This window comes from Cordyceps javanica, chromosome 2 (assembly GCF_051103115.1).
Source record: "Cordyceps javanica chromosome 2, complete sequence".
Classification (NCBI taxonomy): Eukaryota; Fungi; Ascomycota; class Sordariomycetes; order Hypocreales; family Cordycipitaceae; genus Cordyceps; species Cordyceps javanica.
The window spans coordinates 1,939,539-1,964,238 of NC_139296.1; the positions used below are offsets into that span (position 1 = coordinate 1,939,539).

Here is a 24,700-nt window from a genome sequence, read left to right on the forward strand (position 1 = left end):
TAATGCCTAGCGGCGACCTCTCTTTTCCCGCGTTATCCAGCCAAATAAGCCACGGCATAACAAGAACATTTTTTGACAAAATACAACACAACACAACACAACACAACACAACACAACCCAGTAAAATTAGGTTTCTCTCATCATCTACACGAGTGCAAAAGTGTTACCTCCATTTAACTTTTGCCGCACTGATACTTACTGAGTTACTCTGTACTTGATCTGTACTTCCATGTCACGACATGATGCAGACCAGACTAAATACATTATGACTCGGCTTCAGCATCACGCTTATCCTCATCCTCATCCTCCTCACTCCTTTGTGGTGCCACCAATTTCCCGACCCTGAAAAGCCCCCTTCCCTTTTCCTGTGCCACTCCCGTTCTCTCCATTTCTTCACTCTCACTCACGCTCACCCAACTTCCCTTGCCTTGAAAAATGAGATACGCCCGTCCCCGCCCAACATCGCTTGTTCGCGAGTCAGCTGCAACTCGCCCATCCCATCATCTCACCTCACTCAACATGCACATTAACACACATGTACTTGGTAAATCCCTCTCTGACCCCTCCTCCTCCTCCTCCACTCTCTTTTCTCGCCATCCCGCTCTTTTCCAGTCCATCTCAAGCCTAGCCCAGCCAAATGTGGCGGCGCACCATTCTCCCCGTGCACCATGCGCAGGAAAAACTTGATGCGCCACTTTCTTCGTCGTTATCCGCCCCCCCGAGTGGCTTGGCCTACTTACATACAAACCACTTTCAACTGATAGCATGGACCATTCAATGACCAACTAGCACTAATTCGACGCCGAGCGCTGGGGTGCATGACACTAGCTGGTTTAGCAGCTTCCCCTTCTCCAAACTCATCAGGCCATGGCCACCAGGGCCCAAATTTCCCTCTTCCCCAGAGTCCAGACAATCACCCAGTCTGCGGCATTGCTCCTGTGACACGCATTGTGTAGATTACACAGGGGATTACCCGTCCGAATCCCATGTTCATGCCCCCAAAACTTGTAATACCCCGCGCCCGTATCACACTATCGTCCATGCCATCAGCGAGCGCCTGCCACGTTGCCTCTCCATCTCTCTGCACTGCCTCGGCTGCAATGGCTGGCCATCGTGTCAGTGAACTGTTCTGTGGAATCGGCTTGATATCAAAAGCTCCATCGGGGTTGGCCAAAAGTGTGGATGAGCGCCTGTCCGGTCACACAGCCTTCTCAATGTTCATTGGTACGCTTGCGCTTCTCTCGAGCTCTCTTACCGCCTCGTTTTTTTTTCCCCATCTCTCACATGTCCCTTTCTTCTCCCTTCGCTCCATTAATTATACAATGCAGAGCCTCCTGTCGGTGTGGGCATGCGTGTCTTGGACTGCAGCCCAGCCTCTGATTCAGACTTCACTCTCAAAATAGATTTCCGAGCATAAACAAGGTCATTCCGAGAGGCCCAGAGGCCCTTCCACCCTCCCTTGTTCGTAAGGTGAGACACCATGTCATTACCCATCATCTGTGTTCATCAGCGCCACTCGGCACTACAAGCTAGCGACAGGTACTCCCAATCAAACCGCTCGCCCTTCATGCGGTTGCAGACCAGGTCAAGAAATGCATTCGTCCTTGAACCCTGGCATTTGCGTACTTGTAAACATTCCCTTGCTGGACAGTTTCCTGTCCCTTCTGCTAAAAATTCCAGCTAGATCCTGCAGCGTTTCCGCTTTTTGCCCACTTTGACTGCCCACCTGATCTGTAATGCGAATCGCTTCGCAACTGGGCCGCAAAGCGAGGCGGTCAACATGTACTGGTAAAGAACTTCCAACAAACAAGACAAAAAAACGACTATTAAATACATGTGCAACAAGATAAACCTTAAAAATTGAACAATTTATCTTTATGACGGAAACGCAAAGCCGCCGTTTCCGTACCCTAGTCCGGCATATTAATGGTTCAAGCAAGATACGGCTGACGTTACAACGCTAACAAGCAAGGCTGTAGCAACTTACCTGCCGAATGTACCAGTACTAGCCCTGAAAATGGATGGCGGGTGTCGTTTCGCAAGCGGTTTTCAACGAGCATACAAGTGACGGGGAGTGATGAAAAGGAAATGATAATAAAAACGAGCCAGGCTGTCATTTGCCAAGCCGAGAATAAGCATGGTCGCCTCGCCTCGCCTCTAGGCAAGCATTTCTAGGCGTCCAAGACCAAGCGTCTATAGCTGGGGGCAGTAAGAAATCGCGCCGCACCTTCCAGACGCAACATCAACGGTACCGATATTGTGTTTGGATGCGTTGTACAGTTCTTGTCACATCGGTATTTAAAGCATAAGAAAGCATTAGTGAAAGCCTCCAATCACCAATTTCATCGCTTTGTATTCCACTATCCCAACTGCAGTCTCTCCACCATAGCCTTGACGCTGCCCTTGTCCGCCTTGCCCCAATCCACGCCCAGCAACACGTCCGCGACGCCATCCTCGCTGCCGCCCATCAGTCCCCAGAGTTCATCGACCACAGCCATACGCACTCTTGGCCACGGATGGAACATGAGCGCGCCCAATCTCTTCCTCGCCTCGGGCGGACCCTGCTCATCGCCCTTCACCGCCGCCACGCAGCCGTATACCTTGATGCAGGCGATGATCTTGCGCACGTTGCCTGTCTTGTACCCAGCCTTTTGCGTCTGTAGGCACAGCCCGCGCAAGCTGGTCGTATTTGGTAGCAGTAGCCCCGTGTGAAAGAGGTACGCAATCACTTCGAGTGTCGGAACTACGACGCGGTCCTCGGCCCGGTAAGCCGCGAGGTTGTGGACGAGCGCGCCGCAAACCTGCTGCAAGTTGGCGGGATTCGACTGGCAGAAGGCAGTGATGGCGGCGCGGCTCGTGATGACGAGCTCTTCCTGGCCCGTGTCGGCTGAGGTGACGAGCCCAGCCATCAGCTGCGAGGTCCACGACACAGGGTCCGATGTGGCGGCTGCGGCGACAGACTTGAGCAGTTTTCCGTACGATAGTAGCTCGAGAAGCGTCTTAAAGTACTGCTTTGAGGATGTTGACAACTGACCAAAGTTATACGTCTCGCTGTGGCAGCCGTGGTCAGCAGATTAGTAGCTGTGATGGGTAGCATACAGAGCTAACATACCTCTTTTGTATAATCAAAGACAATGCCGACTGCGCTTCCGGCCGGACCTTGTCTAACTTCTCCACCGATAAGCGTAGAGTGCTATAGAATAGCTTTTGCACTGATTGCACCAGCCACTCCTCCTCTCCGGTTGCATCGCCAATCTCAGCCCACAGCACCTGGACGGCCTTGAGCGCTTGCACACGGACATGCGAGCCTATGTCGCCGCGCGCATTTGTTGTGTAATCATTCAGTCCATCAGCCAGGAGCGGAAGGAAAGCGTGCGGTTTACTACGCAGCACATGCGTGCGCGTCAGGCTCTGCAGCAGAGACACGCGCGTTTCAATCTGTCGGTCGGCAATCCAGCGCGCGACAAAAGCCTCGCTCACCACGTCGTCCCACTCGGCGTGATGGAAAGTCGCCTCCGCCAGCGGCTGGGCCATGGCCAGCACGTGAAAGTAGCCCTGGCCGATTACGGTTGCGCGGCTCGCCGGTCGGTATTGCACGAACTTGGCCCATTCGAGCAGGAGCTTGGTGCGGTCCTCGTCAGTCGAGATCACCAAGAGAAGCAAGGCCGCTGTGGATGCCACCTCTACGGTTTCCGCATCAGGAAATTCAAGCCAAGTAGCAATGAGATTCGCAAGCTTTTCTGCAAATTGTACGAAATGGGGGCCCCGCGCCTCGTGCCCGCGGACTGCTCTGAGAAAGTCAACGATGTATATGCCAGGGCGCTTAGCAGACAGGAACTTTGCCCCGGGTTCGAGTTTATTATCAAATCCTTTGTAGCCCATTGATATCTGCAAGAGAGGGGTAGTAGACACAGCAACTTGGCTTCCCGCCTCGGCGATGAGCTCTGGCCGTCTATAAGCTGTATCGTGACAATCTTGTAGAACATGACAGATCGATGCGATGGCGTCTGTCGTCGTTTTTATATCTGCTGCACCAGAGCTTTCAAATTCTGGAAATTGGTCTAGAACTGAGGAGAGACACAGCAGCAGACCATGACGCTCTTCGACTCTTCGTATGGCCAGTCCCTGAAGTCTGTCTAGTACCATGTTGAAAGACGTCTCGAAGCGGCTAATACCTAGCGTCGAGTGTTGTCGCATTACTGAAGTTAAAACACCAAAGGCAGAACCAGAGTCTCGTCGAGACGGAGCATCCATGTCACCAACGCCACGCCAGCCTAGGATCCCGTGGAAGAGAGAATCTCCATACTGGCTTGCAAGTCGCGTTGCATTAGGCGCTACCTGTTGGATAGCTCTAGAGCGTCTCGCTACAGCGTGGTAGTCTACGCTCTGCACAACCGATATGCCTTGCTCGACAGTGTCTGGATGGCGGCCAATGAGTTCTTGCAGAGCGGCTGAGGAGCCGCGGCGGATGTTTCCAAAGGGGTCGAGGCAGGCTGCGGTAACGAGTTCTGTAGCGAGGACTTGTATGATGGAACTATCTGGCGGGTGCGCCTTGGCTGCAAATACAGATTGGGTAGAGACGGCCAGCAATTCGGCAGTCGTATAGCGACGAGCAATGGCCCAAACGCCAAAGCATGCAGCGTCACGGACGTTGGCACCAACGCTAGTGCCAGCCAAAGATCGCTGCTCAAAAGAAAGTCCAAGTAGTAAGGCATGTATAATGTCGGACAGCTGCTTCGCCGGTGGTGATCGCCGGTACAGAAGGTGGGAGAGCGTCAGGACGAGGCCATGCCACTCTAGGTGGTTGACAGCCGATAAGTCACGGATCGGTCGTTCGCCTTTCTTGATTTCTTCTTTGTTCCAAAGCACATTGCGGTTGAGCGACTCAAGCACAGCCTCGACAACCTGCGAGGCCATGTCAGGGTCAAGTTTGAGAGTGATGACACTGAGCGACTTGCTAGCCGACATGCGCACGGGGGTGTCATTATCAGACAGGTTTTCCAACAGATACCCGATCGCGGTTTCGGTGATTTCCATGCTCTGCATATCCTGACTACCTCTGCGCAGGCATGTAACCACCACCGAGCGGATGACCTTGATAATCATTTTTCGCGCCAAGGCCAGGCCATTGACGGCCTTGGATACATCATTATCGCTGAGAGTCAGGGCATGCACGGTATTGAAGATGGAAGAAAGATGCGCGTCCAAGTCCGATGTTTCAGATGATGATCGCAGAACGCCAGCGAGAAAGGAGAGGACGCCGAGGTAAAAGTAGGCCGCATGCGGCTCAACGCCCTTTTGCGGATGGAGCGAGGTCATGGCCCAACCAATGAGGCTATTCAGTACCCCGAGTGCCTGCATGTCCTTGCGCATCGCCATTCTCACAAGCAGTGCTTTGGCGGCATCGCGTTCTTTGCTCGCAGTGGCCAGGTACTTGATGGCTAACGGCAAGATCCGCAGTGTGATACCAGGCAGGTTCTCCTGCAGCTGCAGTCCGTCGATCCGCGGCACCGCGTCCTCTTCAAGCTCGACCGAAGAAATGGTCGCCAAGTCAAACGGTGCAAAAAGCAGGTGCGACAACCAAAGCAACACGATGTACCTCTGCTCCCAAGCCCATCCCCTGGCGGGTGTGGACAACACATCGTTTGGATCTGCGTCAGGCGAGCTGGCTGCCGCCGCCGCTCGAGCTTCTGCCTCTTCGATGGACGAGAGCAGAAGCTCGAGATACTTGGCCTCTGCATTCAAGAAGCGCACAATGACCTTTTCACCACGCACCTTGCAAAAGGTGTACAGGATCTTGGCAATGGCGAAGGAGACTGGGACCAGAGCCTTGGACTTTGTGCTGTTCTCGCGCTTTGCGACGGTGCGGCGCGGGGTGATCAGGTCCTCCAGGTAAGACTGTGCCAGAAACGGGATCCATTTGGGCAGATGCGGGTCGAGCAGCTGAGGGAGCTCCTGGAAGTTGTCGATGACCTGGTGGGAGGAGAGTCAGCGTGACGGGGGCGGCTGAAAGTTTTCACCCCGGAGATGCAAGGTGACCGGGTCGGGTTGGTACAACTCACATCACAAGTCGCCGCAAATGCCTCTCTTGCACGGACGAGGGACCTCACTCTGCTGCCACCGCGGCCATCAGGCCTATGCAGATGTGTAACGAGCGCCTTGTCGAGATCAGCAAGAAGATCGGTAGAGATCTTCTGGAGCTTGTTGTCCAGCTCCTCATCGGCGGCGTTCATTTTGCGTCTTGGCCTGGATTATATGGGAAATGAAAATAATATCGACTTTGGCCTTGATAGCCAAGGTCTTTTGGAGGCGAATCTTGCGTGCTAACGAGCTAGAGCAACGAACGCGGTGAGGAACAGGCAGCAGAATTAATAGCGACCCTTGGTCCAAAATGCGGCCCCAATGCCCATCTATGGCAGCCTATTGTCGAGCAGGCCTCCAACGCCTAGAGTTGTTCGACACCGAAGAATAGCCACAGTTTTACGCCTTGTCCTCGATAGATGGGTGCTTGAGTGACGACTTGCTGTAGAGTTGAGGCGCGGCATGGTTGTGATCCACTTTACCTGTGATGCAGGGTAGCCGTAACGACTGGTATGAGAATCGCGCAATGGACGCCGTCCTGCTGCAAAGTCAAGTATTCTCGGTCTTGATCTTGTGAATTCTGAAGTTTCTTTCTATTGGTATTGCACTCTGTCTCCAGGGTACAGTATATGAACCCTTTTATTGGTTTGCTCCGTGTTACCAATGCCGGGATGATAATTCAGGCATACACAAGGGGCATAGCGAGCAGTGGAGGTTGTCATTTAGCTGCGTATCATTTTTGTAAATAGACATTATAACTTGACATAAGACATTATAACCTGATATAGCATCATCCTTTCTCCCAACTTTATGCTACAGTAATCGCCGCAACCAACGCATCCAAGGCGCTGCTCTGTGACGGACTCGTAGCATCAAAATACGGACCAGCCCAGGCAACGCCAAGCTTAGTGGATCTGACCTCGCGATCATTCCTCCAAATAGACCTTGCGTTTGTGAGAATAAAAGACCGAAATTGGGCATCGGGAGCGACCTTCTGCAAGTAACCCAAGTTGCGAATGAAGACTCCCTTGAATTGCTGACCGTCTTGGCCACACCGACCCGGTTGGTATTCACAAGCTCCATACTCCTCAAGAACGCCGTCCTTGTTGGAAAGTTTGCCAATAGCTGCCTTGGCAATTTTGGAGGCTTCGTCAAGCAAAGTTTTGTCGCCAGTGGCTTGGAACAGCTCGACGAGGCCACCGAGGATGACGCCCTGATTATAACTCCAAGTCGCCTGGCCGTTGTTCTTGCAACTGCCGTCCAATCCATCATTAATGAGATTGTCCGAATTAATCATGCCGCTATTTGAGAACCATTCCCACTGGTCCGTGGCCGTCTGAAGATACGTCGAGTCGTTTGGAATGCGGTTTGCGAGCGATGCGGCGACTGAGAGATAGAGTTCGTTTGCAATCGCGTTGACGTAATTTCGTTCTTTGCTCCAGTAGATTCCACCATTGCAAGGGCCGCCCTGACCGGTCTGCATATCCTCAAATACAGTCACGGCAGCCTCCAAGTACTTATTGTCGTGGGTGACGTCGTAGGCACGGATAAGGCCAAGAGCCCACCAGCCTTCGTCATCGTAAAATGTGTTGAGGAAATCCGAGAATCCTCGCTTTGTGAGGGAGCCGCCTCGCTTTGTGGGAGAGCCGTCTCGCTTTAGAGCACATATGCCGGTGCCGTTGATGCAGTAGTGAGACTCCATGATGCCGCCTCTGTCAAAATTCATAAACTTTTCAGTCTGGACGTCGACATGCTGAGCTTCATTGAAAGTGTTTTCAATGATATAGTAGGGGTTGGTTGGCAGTGCGAAGATGGGGCTAACTTTGACAAAGTCGCCAATGGTGGTGAGGGCATTGCCACTGTTCCACCAGAGTTCGCCCCATAGACCACTCTTCTGATTGTACCAGTTCTTGTTCAAACTGTTTACACCTGTTGTTGTATGGGGGCCAAACATGATTGAGCCAGGAATTGAATTAGCGGAGGCTGGAGCACCGTCAGCAGAAGCGTGCGTTGCAAGAGCCAAGTAGAGGCTTGCGGCCCATAATGATGAGGACGGCATCGTGAGTTTGGTTGTGACGGAGAAAAGCGACACAGGAGTTCTGGGCGGCGAAGAGCTATTCAGATAAATAAATAATACACACACTGACACACACACGCATTCACATATATATAGAGTTGACCTGGTATGGGTTAGGGAGGCATAAGTGGGTGTGTGAGACACGAGGGAGATCTTAATCGAACTTGGGAACATGGCCGTATACTGAGTACTTGTACAGAGTACATTTTGACAGCTGCATGAGTACATAAAGCTATGGGTGGAGTAGTAGTCATGCTATTGATGGAGCGACGATGAATATCGGTGACGGACGAGAGTAATCAGTCTGCTGACCCTAAGACGTGGCCAATGGTGCCAAGCTCTCGGTCTTGAGGAGCATCGCAAAATGGGCGCAGAGCATGGAGTGCATGATCAAGTGCCCTTTGCATGCAGGTCGAAAAAGAGCCGGTGCAACGCTACAATTGCACAAACCGTGCTAGAAAGGGTTTGGGAGATAAGCCTTGGGGAATGGCGAGAAAAACAGGGAGGTTGTGGTGGGTGGGCGAGGCTCTGAGACCATTTCGAAGCAAGCCTGGGCGAGTGAGTGAGTACATACATTGATAGGTTAGGAATGTTCCTAGACAAACCTGACGTGTTGACATTAAATTTGGCAGATGTCAACACACTACCATTATGGTATTGTCGTTTTGACTTGCAGGAGGGCTAACCGTTGCCTGCCACCTGCTTGGCAAGAGGAATGAATGTCTGGGGTGCTGGATGCGTTGTCACTTCATGCCCGGTACAATAATAAGGCTCACATAAATACAGGGATAAATACGGAGTACTCCGGATAGTTAAACAGGGTGGTGACCATGCATTGCAAGCCAGCGGCGCATTGTATTGGTGGTGTGCAAGCTGCAGTTACGGCCGGACCCAACGCGGGGACCCAACGCGGGGACCCAACGCGGGCGTCGTTTAACTTGAGCTAACGGTGGGAGGGACATACGCTCCAGTCCAAGAGGAGCGGGCGCCATCCTGAAGAGCTGGAGGGCCGAGCGGGACGCATCACGGTCGTCTTGGTGGCCTTGCGAGGCGCAAGAGTTGGATGGCCTGCGTGGGGGTGGAGGTGAGGAGCAAGGTTCCATCGGCGATGCGGTGCGGAGGTTGTTGAGCTAGAGACTGTGAGGATGGGAGTCATGTGCTGGTCTAGCGGGCAGGCAAGCGAGCAAGCAAGCAAGCAAGCAATCAGACCCCTCACAGCTGCTCACGACTGGCCCGTCGTGTACCGGAAAACTTCCAAGAAACCAAAAACGGCTGCCATCAACAGAAAGAAACACTTCCTACAGTGACTGTCTTCGCTCCTTTCTTTTTCCCTATCCCTCTTGTCTCGCACTAATCACGGCATCGTTTTTGTTTACACCCATGCCATCGCACCCGCACCAACGTCTTCTACGTATGTGCCCCATTACGGATGGCACTTATTTTGCATCAATTTTCCCTGATTAGGGCCGTGGTACGCCTTAGTCCATCCAAAGCAACTTGAGTCATGTCTCTGTCGACTTGCTAAAAATCGCAACACAGCAATTTGGGAGAATAAAAAGAAAACACGCCCGGCGACGTGAAATCCTCGCGCGCGTTCTACCACCAAGATGCTCCCGCCCCAATCGCTGCAAGTCTGTATGTAGCATGGTGCATCGGGGCTATGTATGTGTTGATTAATCTAGCTGCGGATACCAAGTGCAATGCGCCTATTCGTACATGTCGAGAAAGAAATCAGATGATCATAGCCTCGTCTGTTTGATCGACGCTGTCTGAGTTGCGAGCAACCGTGATCGGCAGAGGAAACATGGCCGGCCATATGGCATTACCAGTATAATCACAAAGGCAGCAAAACGCTTGGTCGAACTTCGCATCCCATCTGCCCACTCAATCATGCCACTGCTTAATTCCGCTATATGCCCGACGGCTGCGCTTGGGGCTGGCTGCCTGCACCGGCCGTGCGGCCAGCAGAAGCCAGGCACAGCCTATTCGCAACCCTCTCTTCGCAGGCCTAGCCCCCGGGCCTCAGATCAAGGGTCCTCACAAAACAATCGCTCTCGAATTTTGCGCTAGCCTCGCAAGGCTGAAAGGAAAGCAGTCGAACGATAACTATTCAGATCCCCCGACCCGTGACTCTAATGCATCTAGGCCTTCTTCCAGTGCTTGGTAGTAGTGCATTGAGGCACTGGCATCGTCATTTGGCCTCGGCGAAGCAGTATAGCGCTTTATTAGGCTCACTTTACAAGCCACAAGGCTATGACGCGTCCCCTGAGATGGAAAAGCGCCTTACTCCGTCCACTCCACTTGGCTTGGGCTAGTAGATCAAGAAGTGGCTTGTTGGCGCTCTGCCTTTGTTTCGATTGCATTCAATTTCTAGGGCGAGATGGAAATTCACCACCAAATCACGAAGCCAGCCGAGACTTATCGACTACCAAGACCTGTCTTTAAATACGTTCCTTGTATAGTGTGGACTGATAGTCTTCGATACGACTACTTCAAGTGGCCTCCGCCATCACGATAGCGAGGCTGCGCTACCGGATAATGCGGATGCAGTTGATCGATTTAGGATACCCACTACTCCGTACAGCTCAACTAATTCTGGCCGGGCACAGTTGCTTCCCCTGAAGAGTAGCCGTGCTTATTATTCGCTATATCAGCTGCACACGCTTTGTGTTGCTCTCGGTTGGTCTCGCAGAAAGCGGGCTCCAAATCACAAGTACTGTATTACCAGTTTACCGACGCACGTCTCGACCTTTCCCATACAAACCTGCATGGTATGGTTGTAGGCTTGGTCTACTTTCAGGCCCAAACAGCCACACGCGCAGGCAGTGCAATTCGTCTACCAGCCTCGCTCCGTGAAATCCGCAAAGCTGCTCCGGCCGGCCCTTATTAGCTGTACTATTTTCGCCTCGGCTGCTGGACGCGAGAGTCTCTCACGTAACTAGCTTTCATTTGGGCCCAGGTAGCCGCCAACACGCACGTGGACACAACGGTGACATTGGCTGGCCCGAAATTACCCTTCGGAGCCTTGCGCCCGCCAGGCCAACTGGCAATATTTCCACCAAAAGGGGGAAATGGCTGCATGACCAGGCACCACTTCACAGCCTAACCTCGCAGCTTGGAAAAGTCTTAATTTTCCCAACCGCCTGTCATACTGTCTCGCCTTTTCCCCATTGCTTCTCGACACGCGCCACGTGAATTCGACTACGGCAGCGGAAAACCTTTACATCATGACCATATCGCTGCGGGCGCTGCCCTCCAAGCAGCCTTACAGATCATTGCTCTACCTCATCGCTTTCGTAAGCGTTGCTTTCGTCTTGTCGAGGCTGTATTTCGGCTCCGACGAGGACTTGCTTGCACTCGGCACAATCCAAGACTCACCAGAGATACACGAGCTCTGCGCCGCCCATGGCTTCACTGCCTATCCCGCGACTGCCTCTGGCTCCCGCCGAAAGATTTACGATCTCACCATGATCAACACCGAACTTGATTGGCTGGAGATTCGCCTCAATGCTCTCTACGACGAAGTGGATCTCTTCATCGTGGTAGAATCGCCAAAGACATTCCACGGCCACTCGAAACCAATGCTAGCCAAGGAGAACTGGGACCGCTTCAGCAAGTACCACGCAAAGATGCTCTACCACGAGCTGGAATTCCCGAGCAGCTTCCATCCCCATCGGACGTGGGACTTCGAATATCTACAACGCGACGCTAGCTACGAGCAAGTCTTTCCCAAACTGACTGGCGACCGCGCCCCGCGCCTCGGCGATGTGCTCGTTGTTGCCGATGTGGATGAGATTCCGCGTCCCGATACGTTACGTACACTACGCGCCTGCAACTTTCCCCGACGCCTCACGCTCTACTCGCGCTTCTACTACTACTCGTTCCAGTTCCAGAGCATTGGACCTGAATGGCATCACCCGCAGGCCACGTTTTATGACGGCCAGCGCACGCTCACGCCCAACAACCTGCGTGCCGGCAGGGGCGGCAACTTCATCTCGCGGTGGCGCGAGTCTGGCAAGTACACAAACTCCAGCTGGCACTGCAGCAGCTGTTTCGACTCGATGGAGATGTTTTTGAACAAAATGGCCAGCTTCTCCCACAAATGGATGAACGGCGCCGAGTACCGCGACCCCGACCGCATCGCAAACGCCGTTCGCGACGGCGTCGACATCTGGGGCCGCAAGTCGTCGACGTTTGAGAGGCTCGACAATAACCAGGACTTGCCACCGCTGGTGAGAGACGACCCGAGGTATGGCTACCTGAAGGACCGCAGCGGCAAGTCGGCCGGTATGAAGGACTATCCATGACGAACACCCTGGTCGCCGACAGAAAAAATGTAATGATAGGAAAGGGGGAAGAGGAGGAGAGGAGGAGGGGGGGCGCACGACCGGAACCTGGGCGTTATCTGCTTTTTGAAAGGGGAGCATGCATGAGAAGACTGATTCGGCGCGAGCGACTGGAATTGGAAATAAGGCGTACAAGGATAAAAAGCTCCGAATATTACAGTGTCATACCCTAATTTGAATAATTTCAAAAGCCATAGTTGGTTAGTTAAGTTTCACAGCTGTAACGCATGCCTAAATCGAATGATACGGCCATTGAAAGGCAGTCACTGCCAAGTGAAAGAAAGCGTGATTCAAGAATATGTGTTTTCATTGTAACAGGGCAAATGGGAAAAGGTATCGAACAAGTCAAAACGAGTTTGCACGTTTCTAAAAACTGACAAAAGAAACATCCGGTCTAGGTGTTGCGTTCATATGTGGGCTTGCCATTATCCCCAACTATGGGATCACGCCCATGGCCACGAAAATAATATACAGTAGAAAACAAGGAAACAAGTTCGAAGATTTTGTTTAGAAGAATCGATGAAACTTCAAAGGCTATACCCGCTTTTCCGGGTAGGCTAACTCGTGTCCCGCCGCGATCGATGATCAGGATCGGCTGGAAGCAATGCTCGGCGGGCCTTGTGCTTTGCGGACAGAAAATCGGGGTAGAATGGATGACGACTTGTTCTTCTCGCTGCTCAAACTGCTCGCTCTCTGTGAGCCGACGGCCGACAACTCCTGGACTGTGTTGGTGTCCAGAAATGCCTGGGGGAAGATGCCCCATTTGCCTTTGGAGTTGGTACCTGACCAGCACCAATGTTCAGGATACACCCCTTTTGTCTGCGTGTTAGTGTGTATTCTCTCCCTATTTATTTTTTTCTCGGTCAAGTACATAGATCCACTTACAACTGATGTTGGTAATGATTTCGTCCTTGTCAAACTTGAGCCAGTCTGTCTTGTCCTTGTCCTTGTGTGCAAACTTCCATTTCGCCTTGGCGCGGACGTGGCTCGTGCCATCCATTCGAATATCGCGTGACGGCGGAGGATCCAGTCTCAGTGTCTCCAAGGGAACCGAGGCGTGTACGCCGTCATACCAGCCCATACACCACTCTCCATTGTACTTTGATGGCCACGATAGCCCAGTAACTTTAGAGCCAACCACAAGTTCGAGAGCAGGTGTACGATCTGCTAGTAGTCTCTGACCGTACATTCTGCGTGCGGGTTCTTTGGCAACGCCTGTAGGCATCATGGCGGTTTCTTGTTCATGTTCCAGTGCGGGATGCGGCACTGGTGGCTTCGTGAAATGCAAGTCGTAATCGTTATGATACTGTTCAGGTACTTCTGGTTGATCAATGACGACGATGCCGGGGACGTCAGGCAGAGGTCTAGAGTGGCGGGCAAGATGGTTGAATAGTGACTTGACATTGAAGAAAACGGTGGCATCGCTAGGGTCAATAGTGCGTCCAAGGCGGATGCAAAATACACAGCCGTATAGGATGTCGTCCGGGCGTTTGGTGTGAATATGGCTCTTCTGAAGGAATCGCAAACGATATCCGACATTACTGTGCCGTAGATTGCCACAGTTCTGTTTCCCCAAGTCGTTCTCAATGTCTTGAAAAGACAACTCAAAGACACAGCCGGTGCAGCGCGCCACAGTCGCTGTTCCAGTAAACCCAACTGGCTTTCGTGTCTTTTTGACGCCTAGACCGCCGACCACAACCTCTTCAGCTCCACTGCAAAAGCCTTTACATAGGTAGAAGGATGAGTTGCCTCCGATTGAGCAATCTTTTTGAGACACCATCCGCACCGGCTCCGAGGGTCGACGGTCAGATTCTACCACGATGAGGCCATCGTCCACGCTCTGAGTGGGTATGATCGGTGGGCGGCCAGGCGCGCCAGAAGATTCTTGCGAATGATCTGATATGCGCACGTTGTTCAAGTACGGATCTAGGATACTCTCTGCCACGGATTCTGTTCTCGAGCGACGCTGCGGAAGGCCTCCAAACGTATCGCGCTGCGGGTCGTGGTCACGACTGACGGAGCCAGATTCTAGTGACACCTGATGTGTATGATACGCCTGACCAGCTCCTCGGATAGGTTGATCAGCGTCGGCTCCATTGTGGTAACTAGGTTCCTCCGGGAAGGGCTCTAGTTTTGTGTTAAGTTGCAGTGGACTCGGCATCGGACTGTGCGTTCGGTAGCCATGGTGCTGACTGGTGAGACGACCCCACTCTGCTTCATCATAAGGATATGTATCGGGATGCCCTTGTTGTAGTCCGGAAGATGACCCCATTGCACGGCGCTGAATCGTAGGGCTGAGCCGGTACTGGCCAGGGCTGACTGGCGATGCCGCCGAGTGGGAAGGAGCGCGAGGTGAGGGGGGTGCCACGAGCGGTCGCCTTGGAAGTGGCTCACCTCCTATTGCAACTGCGATCTCGTCACTTGGTTCAACCACGGTAGTATCCCATGGGTTGGCCGAAGGGGGCCGAGGTGGCAATGGCGTCTGTTGAGGAGGTGGAACCAGCTGGGACGGGCTGAGGACTGGCTCATCTTCTGAAGCTAACACGCTGCTGGGGTGTCTGTTGCGATAATTTTCAAGCTCTTCGTTGGCGTAGTGAACACTCTGAAATGTGCGAAATGGTGCGCCTGGTGGTGTATTAGATGGCCCGCCCGTCGCGCTTTGCACCGACGAACGAGGTGGTGTCGGTGGTATAGGAAAGTTTGGCGGAGGTAAAGGCGACGAAGGTGGCGAGAACTCGCTGAGAAATGATTGTGGCGGGTTGTCCTTGGGTGGCATTGCCTCGACTTTCATGCTGATTAAAACTTCGTAGATTTTCAAGGCGACCTCTCTTGTTAAGGCTTGGAGTTCGGTATATTTGTCGGCCTCGAATTCGTCCTCCTCAACATATTCGTCAAAGCCGTATACTAAGCGTCCTAGTTTGGTTCGTGGCTCTTTAATTTCTTCTGGGAGAAGCATTAGCGACCCAATTTTCGATCTAATATACTGCCGAGAGCCCGGGAAGCCACGTACCGTTCTCGCGAAGGGCATTTAAGAAGCTATCTCCATATTCGGCGTGCCGCTTGATGCACTGTGGCTCGATGAGCTTTACTGCCTTTTCGCCTTCTCTGAGAAGTTTCTTTGCAGCTTTTCGCATGACCTCATTCTCGCCAGCATTTTCCAACGCCGTATTGGCTTCTTGAACGACATCACGAAAGGGTTTGAGGGTGAGGACGTTCACTTCGTCATCCATATTGGCAGCGACGGCAGCAAGAGCGGGCTGCAGAGCGCACAATGAGAGGGGTGCGCTCCTTTTGTGCAATCTTAAAGTTGAATGCAGATGTGTAGTCAGGGCGAAAAGGGGAACGGTTCTTCGGTGACGCTGAGTCAAGGTCGCGGGGTCACAATTGCCTGGATGTTTAGCCGTTCGTTATGCTGCGAGTCTGAGACAACGACTGCACGACATGCGGCATGCTAGTATAAGGCAAAAGAAACCAGTCGCCTAGCGTTGAGTGTGTATAGTCTAGAAAAGCAGACTTGGGTTCTGCAAGAGAAAGGTACAAGACAAGAAGGGCGGCATGTGCGAGCTTGTGGTCCTCGGCCGCCGCCCAGTATTTGGGGCAGGGCGAACCTGGCACAGGTTATCATTAGGCAGTGAGCGGCATGATGCAGTGTCTGTCCATGGTGCCCGCCCCGGGCGACGCCTCGTGGACACGCTAACCCAGCCGCACCCAAGAAAGCATCCCCGGATAGGACACTGGTTGACTGGCAAACTGGTTGGGGCCAGTGGGCTGAAAGATACCTGCCATCCACGAAGAAAATTGCGGAGCAGCGAGCAAGGGTCTGGCTTCCTGGGCGGAAACGCAGAACACGGCGCCCACCATCACGCGCAGATCCATTGGTGGTGAGCCGCTGACGGGCTCCCGACGGTGCATTGTGAGGCAGACCGAAGGAGTGAAGGAAGCAGCTACCACTACCTTTTTCAACAAGCCACCAGTTAGGGAGCCATGCCCAAGGCCTGCAGCTGATGTAGCAACCAACGCCATCTCAGTCTATCTGAATCCCGACACCGTGACGTATATAGTGCCGCTGAGACAATAACGGGCGATCGGAAAGCGAGCAGGTTGCTACCAGTACGGCCCGCCGTGTCGCGTGTGCATTGTGCGCACCCTGCCCGGCCGGGACTGAGAACAGACAGTGGCACGTAGCTCGCGCTAACGAACGGTGGATTCGTCCATCTGTTGTTTTTTTTTGGTCTACTCCGTACGCTATTGCCAAATACGTCCTGTCAATGTTGGAAAGAGGCCGCAGCTCGCTTTGAGACTATTAGAACGTGCCTGTAGGGATTCTTTGGGGACGGGGCGCCGCGACGGGAAGCAGCAAAGAGGACAGAACAGAAAAATCGGGGAATGGAGGAAGGGTCGCTGTTCGGTATCTGAATCAATGCTAGTCTGGTGGCAGAGTAATGCAACGGCCAACCTGAAGCAGCTGGCCACCTTGTGAAGGTCGAGTGTTTGTAGTCTCTCAAACGAAGCGGCACAAAGTGCGGCGGGGTGTGACAACGTTGGGGCATGGCTAGCGGGCTCTGGCCCGCCAGAACTGGTACCGACCTGCCCCTCCTGGCACACTCTGTCCATCACTTACAGCTTCATGCTTCGCCACGTGCGTCTTTCGTCTTGAGCTTTCTCCCAATTGCGACCGACCAAGATGGCGCGACGCTTTGCGCATTCCATTGACGATTCATCAAGTCCACTGCCATTGTTCCCTTGCAGGGGTCCCTGCCCCTTGCCTACCCCCCTGGCAGCTTGCAGATTGTGCAAGCCACCCATGCCCTTCCGTATACGAGTCGCCACACTACTCCCTAACTTAGAGATGCATTTCATTTCATCGACTCGATAGTGTTTTTTGAGCATGCGACCCGGATCCTCGATTCCTGTGCCTTCCCGTTTTCAGAACCGGCAGCCTGGTCCTCGGTCGTTGTCCTACATTTTATGAGGGGCACCACGAGCGACACGTTTTCTGCAAGGGTTTATTCTCGGTTTTCGCGGAGCACATGTTAATGCAAGTAAATTGTAGTAGTCATTGGCAATTTCCCCCTATTCAACTCAAATACGCAACACTCATCACCGCGTAGCTAGGTCAACAGCCCTTCCCAGAACCATAGCTTGTTTCATGGCCCCCAATCGACCTTCAAGCCCTGGGACTTGGCTGCGCAGTATTGTCTGGCTTGCCATTTTTGACATCCTGGTTTCGTCAGTCTATACAATGTTTCCTCGTGCTCGCTACTTTCTACTTACCATTTGTGTAATGAACATGCGGCCAACATCAATAGTCTCTTGCATACCATGCTGGCGCTGCCAAAAGCTGATCTTCACATTAGCCATGCTGTGCATCGTCTGTAGGAACGATGACTCACATCTCTGATGGCAGACCCTTGCCCCGAATTGAAGTACGCCGCGCCTCTTCCTCGAGAGCAGCTCGAGTGATCTTTTCCGAATTTTCAATGCCAGGAGCAGCGGCTCGGTCAGCCACGTCTTGTCCGAGGTGGTCTTGAAGCAGACGACGCTTCATTTGGAAGCGCTCTTTGCGTTCCTTTTGCAGACCAGGGCTTTCCAACTTATCCAAAACAGTGCGTACAACAATCTGCGCTAAAAAGTAAAAGTGCTCTACGAGCAAAATGCTGAGTAGCAGCCCCCATGCCGTAAAGTTGGAGGCGCCGCCACGCTCGCCGTCCCTGTCTCGGCTACACAAGAAGACAATTGCGGAGCTGGTTACACTACCAAGCCACGATAGGACACCGAGAGTCTGCAACCACGGCCCAATAGAATCTGCTCTCCATGGAACGGGCCGGCGGCAACTCATAGCGATTTTGAGAGCATCAGAGCGAAGTTCAACCCAGTTATTAACCAGAAAGCAGCATGGCGCAAGTGGCCAAGCAACAGAGAACAGATTTAGGTAGCCTCCGTATCGTTAGCTTTCAGTGCATGAGACTTGGGCGCTGGCGGTCACTCACCAAACTGCATTACCATCTCGCGATAGTCTTCAGTGACATCATAGACGTCCATTTCATATTCGTTGCGAACTCGTTTCATGAACTCGGCCTCTTCTGGGTTGTCTTGGACAGTCTCCTCGCTGCGCTTTGCTTGAATCTCCTTCGCCTTGGCAAACGCTCTCTGCTTGATATATGGAACTACTAGCTCGGTGGCAAAGTTGACAATTTGTGCCGTGACTGTGAAGTAGAACATTTGAGCCGAAATGCGCTGAGGGTTGATTTGAAATTCACGCGTTGCGAGTGGCGCTTTGCTAAAGGTGATTGCTTGTGCAGTTCTTCTCCAAAAGTCCAGCGCGGGAATAAGAACATGACCAAAAGGCAGGTAGACGAAGGTGGTGAAGAGTAGAGGCATGTAAGACGTCATGAAGTTCAGGACAAACTGCTTTTGAATGAGGGCCGCATGATAGGCGTCGACCGTAGCGTAGTTTTCGCGATCTGTCAGAGCTTTCGCGGCAGTCATCAAGATGCTGGAGATGATGGGCGTGCAAACGACGAGAATCACGGTAGGGACAAAGGTGAGGTACTGTTTCCCGGGGCCATTGTAAACTTCGTTGATGAAAATCTCGAGGGAGATAGCCGTAAGGGAGAGACTGCCGAGGGCAATAACACAAGCCAAAGCAAAGGGTACTTGGAGGATCTGGGTCTGGAGCCGCTTCATGGGAGGATAGACGCGGAGAGCTTCGCCAGTGACGGGGTCTTCTTGTTCATATTCCCATTGATATTCGGGACGCGGCTGTTGGATTTCTGAAACGCGTCGTACACCCCATTGAACAGCAAGATCGAGCTCCTTCTTCTTCCAATACTCGAAGAAAACGACGGACCAGAGACAGGTAGCAACGGCATAAATCATGGAAAATTGACCCAGACACAGCCAAGCGCTGAAGCCAATCGCCGATGGAATGACCAGGAAGCGTAGGTATGACCGCAAGAAGACAAAGTACATGGTGATGTTCTCACCAAATCTTTCGCGAATGTTGTGGATCTCTGCCTCTTCAAGTAGATATTTGCCGCTCCAGGTGGAAATCCACTCCTTGTTGAAGGCGCGATTCTGGAGTGGGAAGATGGCGTCAACATGCTTCCATTTTCCCACTTTTTCAGTGATACCAGCGCCACCCTCGTTTTCCGGCTTAATTATCATAAGGTATACGAGTCGGAGACGCTCAGCCTCTGTCACGGGTTCGTTCTCGAGGGTCTTGGCCACGTCTTGGTTGGGGCCCGCGGATCGCACGCCATGCAGCCAATCTTGCAGCCTAGATCTATAAACCTGTTTCTGGAGCAATTCATTCGAGGCGATCTTGACGAAGACGTAGAGCGAATCTTTGCTGGCGCGCCGAACCTCGCTGGCGAGCCCGACGGTGGTCAGGGCCTTGATGAGCTCGATGTAGCCAGCTTCAGCCTGCGCCTTCTCTACGAGATTGTTAGCGACCCTGCTCTTTTTCAGGGACTTGGCTAGAATGTATGGAGACGACACCTTTGACGGGAATTTTATAATGGACGACATAGTCGACACTGGTGTACAGAAGCAATAGTTAGCGCAGCTGCCAGCGAGTGGCTGAGCGGTGTTTGACCGGTACGATACCCGTTATTATCGTCGACACTGCCGTCATTCTTTGGTGAGGCCATTGTATTCGTGTTGATTTCCATCATGAGCCACCATGCATGTGCATAGTAGAGGAGTGGTGATGAGGGGGGGAGAAAGTTAATTATCTACGGAGTAGACTCCAAGCGAAATGACGTGGTGGAGGGGAGCTGGGAACGGGGGGGGGGGGGGGGGGGGGGGGGGCGGTAACAGGAGCTATGGTGGAGCTTTGGTTCCAGCTGAACGGATCGATCAGTCGCGTAGGTACTTACTGGTAGGTAGAGATTTGTAGAGTATCTAACGGCTGATGTGCAATTTAGGAAGAAAAGGGTCGAGACAGTAGCACAGATCAATTATGAGCGTGTGCAAGTGATTTTACCCCCGCCCCCATAAAGCGGATTTGAGAAATGATGGACGCCTTCTACGATCTTTCGCTGGTACAATATTTCGGCAGCAGAGGATGGCTGACTGGCAGCACTGGCTCTACTCAAACAGGGAAATGGTGCTCGTGTGGGGCGCCAATACAGCTGAGATGGGAGGTACGAGATGGGCAGGCTACAACCCAGCGCGACAGGGTATGTGGCCATGTCGCTGTTGAAGCTCACTTTCATATGATTGGTGGTTGAAAAGAATTTGTTAAAATGAGTGAGATGTTTTCACAAAACGAAACAAAACAAAAATCCCTGACCTGGGCGTAAGAAAATGGTACCTCTTAGACCGCAGATGTGGCGGTGCTAGACTGTCGAGTTTCTCATGTAGGATCACCACACCAGGGCAGCCGCCACACTTGCCAGACAGTGCGCCACACTTCGTCATTGAAATAAGTCGTACTCAGCAGGGCTGGGCATCACGGTGATTTAAATCGAGACAGAAGCTAGCAGTTATTGAGAAAGAGACGGCAACGTGGTGGTCATCTATGTGTGTCATAGATATGTAAACCTGTGATGAGTAAATAGCTCGGACGATCACCTCGCTCAAAGAAGAAGCTGCCTCGGCACTTGGACTCACTGGCCTCCTGATGAGTAGAGAGCCCATAATACTGGGGGCCATGTGCGAAACCATAGCCATCGCTACAGTTTTGCGATCACGAGATGTTAGAGTCACAAGTGACTTGCTGCAAACCTTTACTTATTGGGTGGAGGATCCGGGGTTAACATCCAAGTATCTGGTGCCTGCAGCACACGTAGGATCATCTCTCTTTGGCATACCACTGAGCGATCGGTGTTACCCGCCACTTAAATTACATAGCATCCGTGATCCCCCTTTAGGAAATGGGAACTAGTTGCTGGTGATACCCCGCTTCAAGGCGGCCCTAGACCTAGTCTGTGAATCGAACCTTTTTGATGATTAAGGAAGTCATAGATCTATACGGACGGTAATTTGACGGGAGTGCCAGTCTACCAAAAGTTCCTGTTCTAAACGAAAGAACCTCCAGCGACGTGTCATAGAACTCGCGCTATATGGCAAGAGCTATGCATTTGCTCACAAGCATTCGTCCTCGCAGTATAGTCTGAACCTATGCTAGAGACAAATTTGGTATCTTGTACTGCTAGAGTCCCGCAAATCATCCATACCTTATCTTTTAGGAAGGAGCTCGTCGTTCTTAAAGTAAAGGATACCACATAAAAATAGTACCAAGGTCGTATCAGCCAATGACAGGCCGGCGCATGATATGGGTGCCAATGTTGGCGTCAAAAAGTCCCTCGGGATAGAAATAGTATTATGGCCATTTTAAACTGATGAGATTTCGAGGATACGGCTCGTCCGGGCTACATATCTGCGACTAGCCATCCGTAGTACCACCTTCCTATCTGATGTAAAGCCAGTACGGCTTCCCTACCGAGCCACGCTACTTGGACAAGCACAATTCTTTCAATTAATAATTTCAACTTGTCACTTGATTACTATAGCCAGCTAACAATGCCGCATCCCTCTCGATCCCGCCAATTGCCACCATCGTCCCGGAGCTGTTTATCCTAGTAGGCAAGCGCCCATCTGTGTTGTTTTCACCGATGCCAAGTCCTCTATCGACGGTGCCGCCTTGGCGTGGGGTAACAAAAACTGGACCATTCGTGCCGGTAGCCGTTCCCTCTGCCACCTTCTTGTTAGAGATGCTAGAATACATGTTGTGGGCATGGTATTGGCTCCCTTGTGATCTTCCTCCACCCCTACCCGGTTACATTACACTACAACCCACCATGTCGAGCTCCTCCATTACACGTAAACGGCATCTCTTCAGTTCTCGTCATAGCGGTGGGCGGGTCATTCATTCATATTATGAGATCATTCACACTATGAGATTAGAAGTCGCTCAACTATAAAAGCCCTTCATGCCCTGCCTCCGCTTCGTCTGTAGATTTGCCCACAATATTGTCACTCTCACCAGTACGTTTTCTGACAGCCGTGGCAATGTATGCTACTCTTCTGCCTCTTCTTGCCGCTCTTGCGGCCGCTTCTCCGGCCAACCTTCAGATGACTCTCAAGCAGTCGCTTCAAATGGTCCCTCAAGGCTGGCAAGTCCATTCTGATGCTCCAGGCGATCAAAAGATCAACATGCACATTGGTCTCAAGGAGCAGAACCTGGACCAACTTCAGAAGCGCCTTTTGGAAATGAGCACCCCCGATCATGCCGACTACGGCAAGCACATGACCAAGAAGGAGATTGATGCCTTAACCGCCCCCACCAAGGAGACCGTCGAGTCCATTTCCTCGTGGCTTTCTTCCCACGGAATCGAGGCTGGCGAAATTTCCAACGGCCTAATGCCCATCACCGTCACCATCTCTCAGGCGGAGAAGATGCTTGGCACCAAGTACAAGGTCTACCATCACGCTGCCGACGACAAGTACACCATCCGTACTACTGAGTATAGTCTGCCTCAGTCTGTGCATTCTGATGTGACCATGATCCAGCCCACTACCATGTTCAGTGATATGGGTATGATCAACCGTCAACTCACCGCTTCGAAGACTCCTGGTGCCAAGTCCGACAAGGCTACAATCTCCAAGAGAGCTGGTTGCGGTAGCACCGTCAACCCTGCCTGTCTCCGCAGCTTGTATAACATCAACTATACTCCCAGCAGCAGCCAGTCTCTTCTTGGTGTTTGCGGATACCTTGGCGAAGTGGCCAGTCAGGACGACTTGAGCAGTTTTCTCCAAGAGCAAAACATTTCCAACGCCGGTGATCTCTCGGTTGAGCTCGTTAATGGCGGTACGAACAATGGCGCCGGCACTGTCGAAGCTGGTCTTGATATTGAGTATGTAAAGATGCCCTGATTCATTCGGAGGAGCCCCTTTCTAATGGCGATTAAAAGGTACACTGTTGGTCTGAGCGCTGGCATCAATAATGTCTTCTATTCGACTGGTGGCAGCCCCCCTTGGAAGCCGGACTCTGGCAGCAACCCCAACAACAACACCAACGAACCCTACCTCGACTGGCTCAAGTATATGCTAGACAAATCGGACCTTCCCCAAACCATCACTTCTTCCTACGGAGATGACGAACAGACCGTACCCAAGGACTATGCTGACAACGTCTGCAACTTGTTCATGAAACTGGGCGCTCGTGGTGTCAGCTTCCTGTGCAGCTCCGGCGACGGTGGTGTTTCCGGTGGTCAGCCTACTAACTGTCAGGCCAACGATGGATCTGGCAAGACAAAGTTCCTTCCCACATGTACGAAAACACTGATGTATCGTTCCATTATCCATGCTTTATTAACATGCTTGCAATAGTCCCTGCCAGTTGCCCTTGGGTCACCGCGGTCGGTGGAACCCACAACACTCCCGAAACAGCCGCCAGCCTTTCCTCGGGCGGCTTCTCCGAGTACTACCCTGCTCCTGACTACCAATCCTCTGCCACCTCCGGCTACGTCTCTCACATTGGCAACCAGTACGCTGGACTATACAACCCCAAGGGGCGTGGTATCCCTGACGTTGCCGCGCAAGCTATCGACTTCGAAACTGTCATCAGCGGCTACGACCAATACGTTAGCGGTACCAGCGCATCTTCTCCCACCTTTGCCGCTATTATCTCGCTGCTTAATGACTACCGCCTATCTCAAGGCAAGGCTCCTCTTGGTTTCCTCAACCCTTGGCTGTACAGCAAGGCTGCTTCCGGCCTCAACGACATTACCTCTGGAAGCAACCCTGGCTGCAACACCAACGGATTTTCTGCTGCCCGTGGCTGGGACCCTGTCACTGGTCTCGGAACCCCTAACTTGGGCAAACTTCAACAGACTGTTTAAGATAATCAGTCGCCTTTCTTGCATATATATGCCTTCTTCAAAATTCTGTGTAATGCATAGAAGAGTGCCCGGATAGCAACTATAGTACATACTCCAACACATTTATATATTCAGATGTATTTTGACATATCATCACTATGACAGCTTACCATCCCATTCCTCAGTCATGTCATCAATTTAAGTACACAAGTCTAATAAACTAAATGTTTCTCTATATCCATAGGATTCGACTATTCGACATATCCACCGCAGCGGCTGGGGCTTCTAACTTTGGGCAAACTTGGACTTCCGTCTCTCGAATGAGGTCGAGCATTGCGAGGTGACAACTTTCCAAGGCAATAATAATG

At 52.2% G+C, this 24,700-nt stretch overlaps 6 protein-coding genes across 6 annotated transcripts; 2 read left to right on the plus strand and 4 right to left on the minus strand.

The window, feature by feature from the left end:
- Nucleotides 1-2,360: 2,360 nt before the first annotated feature.
- V2A60_003077 (tubulin folding cofactor D C terminal-domain-containing protein) lies at nucleotides 2,361-6,233 on the minus strand (the record flags this gene model as incomplete). The annotated part of the gene is made up of 3 exons (XM_083254420.1): nucleotides 2,361-3,051; nucleotides 3,113-5,973; nucleotides 6,063-6,233. 3 exons carry the CDS (start codon nucleotides 6,231-6,233, stop codon nucleotides 2,361-2,363), a joined length of 3,723 nt encoding a protein of 1,240 aa, XP_083110546.1.
- A 656-nt stretch (nucleotides 6,234-6,889) lies between these two features.
- On the minus strand, nucleotides 6,890-8,035 carry V2A60_003078 (glycoside hydrolase; the record flags this gene model as incomplete). The annotated part of the gene is made up of 1 exon (XM_083254421.1): nucleotides 6,890-8,035. The coding sequence occupies one exon, from the start codon at nucleotides 8,033-8,035 to the stop codon at nucleotides 6,890-6,892; it is 1,146 nt and encodes a 381-aa protein (XP_083110547.1).
- Nucleotides 8,036-11,385: 3,350 nt separating this feature from the next.
- V2A60_003079 (uncharacterized protein) lies at nucleotides 11,386-12,465 on the plus strand (the record flags this gene model as incomplete). Its single annotated transcript, XM_083254422.1, has 1 exon — nucleotides 11,386-12,465. The coding sequence occupies one exon, from the start codon at nucleotides 11,386-11,388 to the stop codon at nucleotides 12,463-12,465; it is 1,080 nt and encodes a 359-aa protein (XP_083110548.1).
- A 624-nt stretch (nucleotides 12,466-13,089) lies between these two features.
- Nucleotides 13,090-15,734, minus strand: V2A60_003080 (uncharacterized protein; the record flags this gene model as incomplete). The annotated part of the gene is made up of 4 exons (XM_083254423.1): nucleotides 13,090-13,316; nucleotides 13,390-15,129; nucleotides 15,178-15,447; nucleotides 15,515-15,734. 4 exons carry the CDS (start codon nucleotides 15,732-15,734, stop codon nucleotides 13,090-13,092), a joined length of 2,457 nt encoding a protein of 818 aa, XP_083110549.1.
- Nucleotides 15,735-17,671: 1,937 nt separating this feature from the next.
- Nucleotides 17,672-20,156, minus strand: V2A60_003081 (calcium-activated chloride channel-domain-containing protein; the record flags this gene model as incomplete). Its single annotated transcript, XM_083254424.1, has 6 exons — nucleotides 17,672-17,725; nucleotides 17,779-17,845; nucleotides 17,898-18,441; nucleotides 18,495-19,940; nucleotides 20,005-20,042; nucleotides 20,113-20,156. The coding sequence occupies 6 exons, from the start codon at nucleotides 20,154-20,156 to the stop codon at nucleotides 17,672-17,674; spliced, it is 2,193 nt and encodes a 730-aa protein (XP_083110550.1).
- Nucleotides 20,157-22,521: 2,365 nt separating this feature from the next.
- Nucleotides 22,522-24,353, plus strand: V2A60_003082 (S53 family peptidase; the record flags this gene model as incomplete). The annotated part of the gene is made up of 3 exons (XM_083254425.1): nucleotides 22,522-23,366; nucleotides 23,424-23,782; nucleotides 23,842-24,353. The coding sequence occupies 3 exons, from the start codon at nucleotides 22,522-22,524 to the stop codon at nucleotides 24,351-24,353; spliced, it is 1,716 nt and encodes a 571-aa protein (XP_083110551.1).
- Nucleotides 24,354-24,700: the final 347 nt, after the last annotated feature.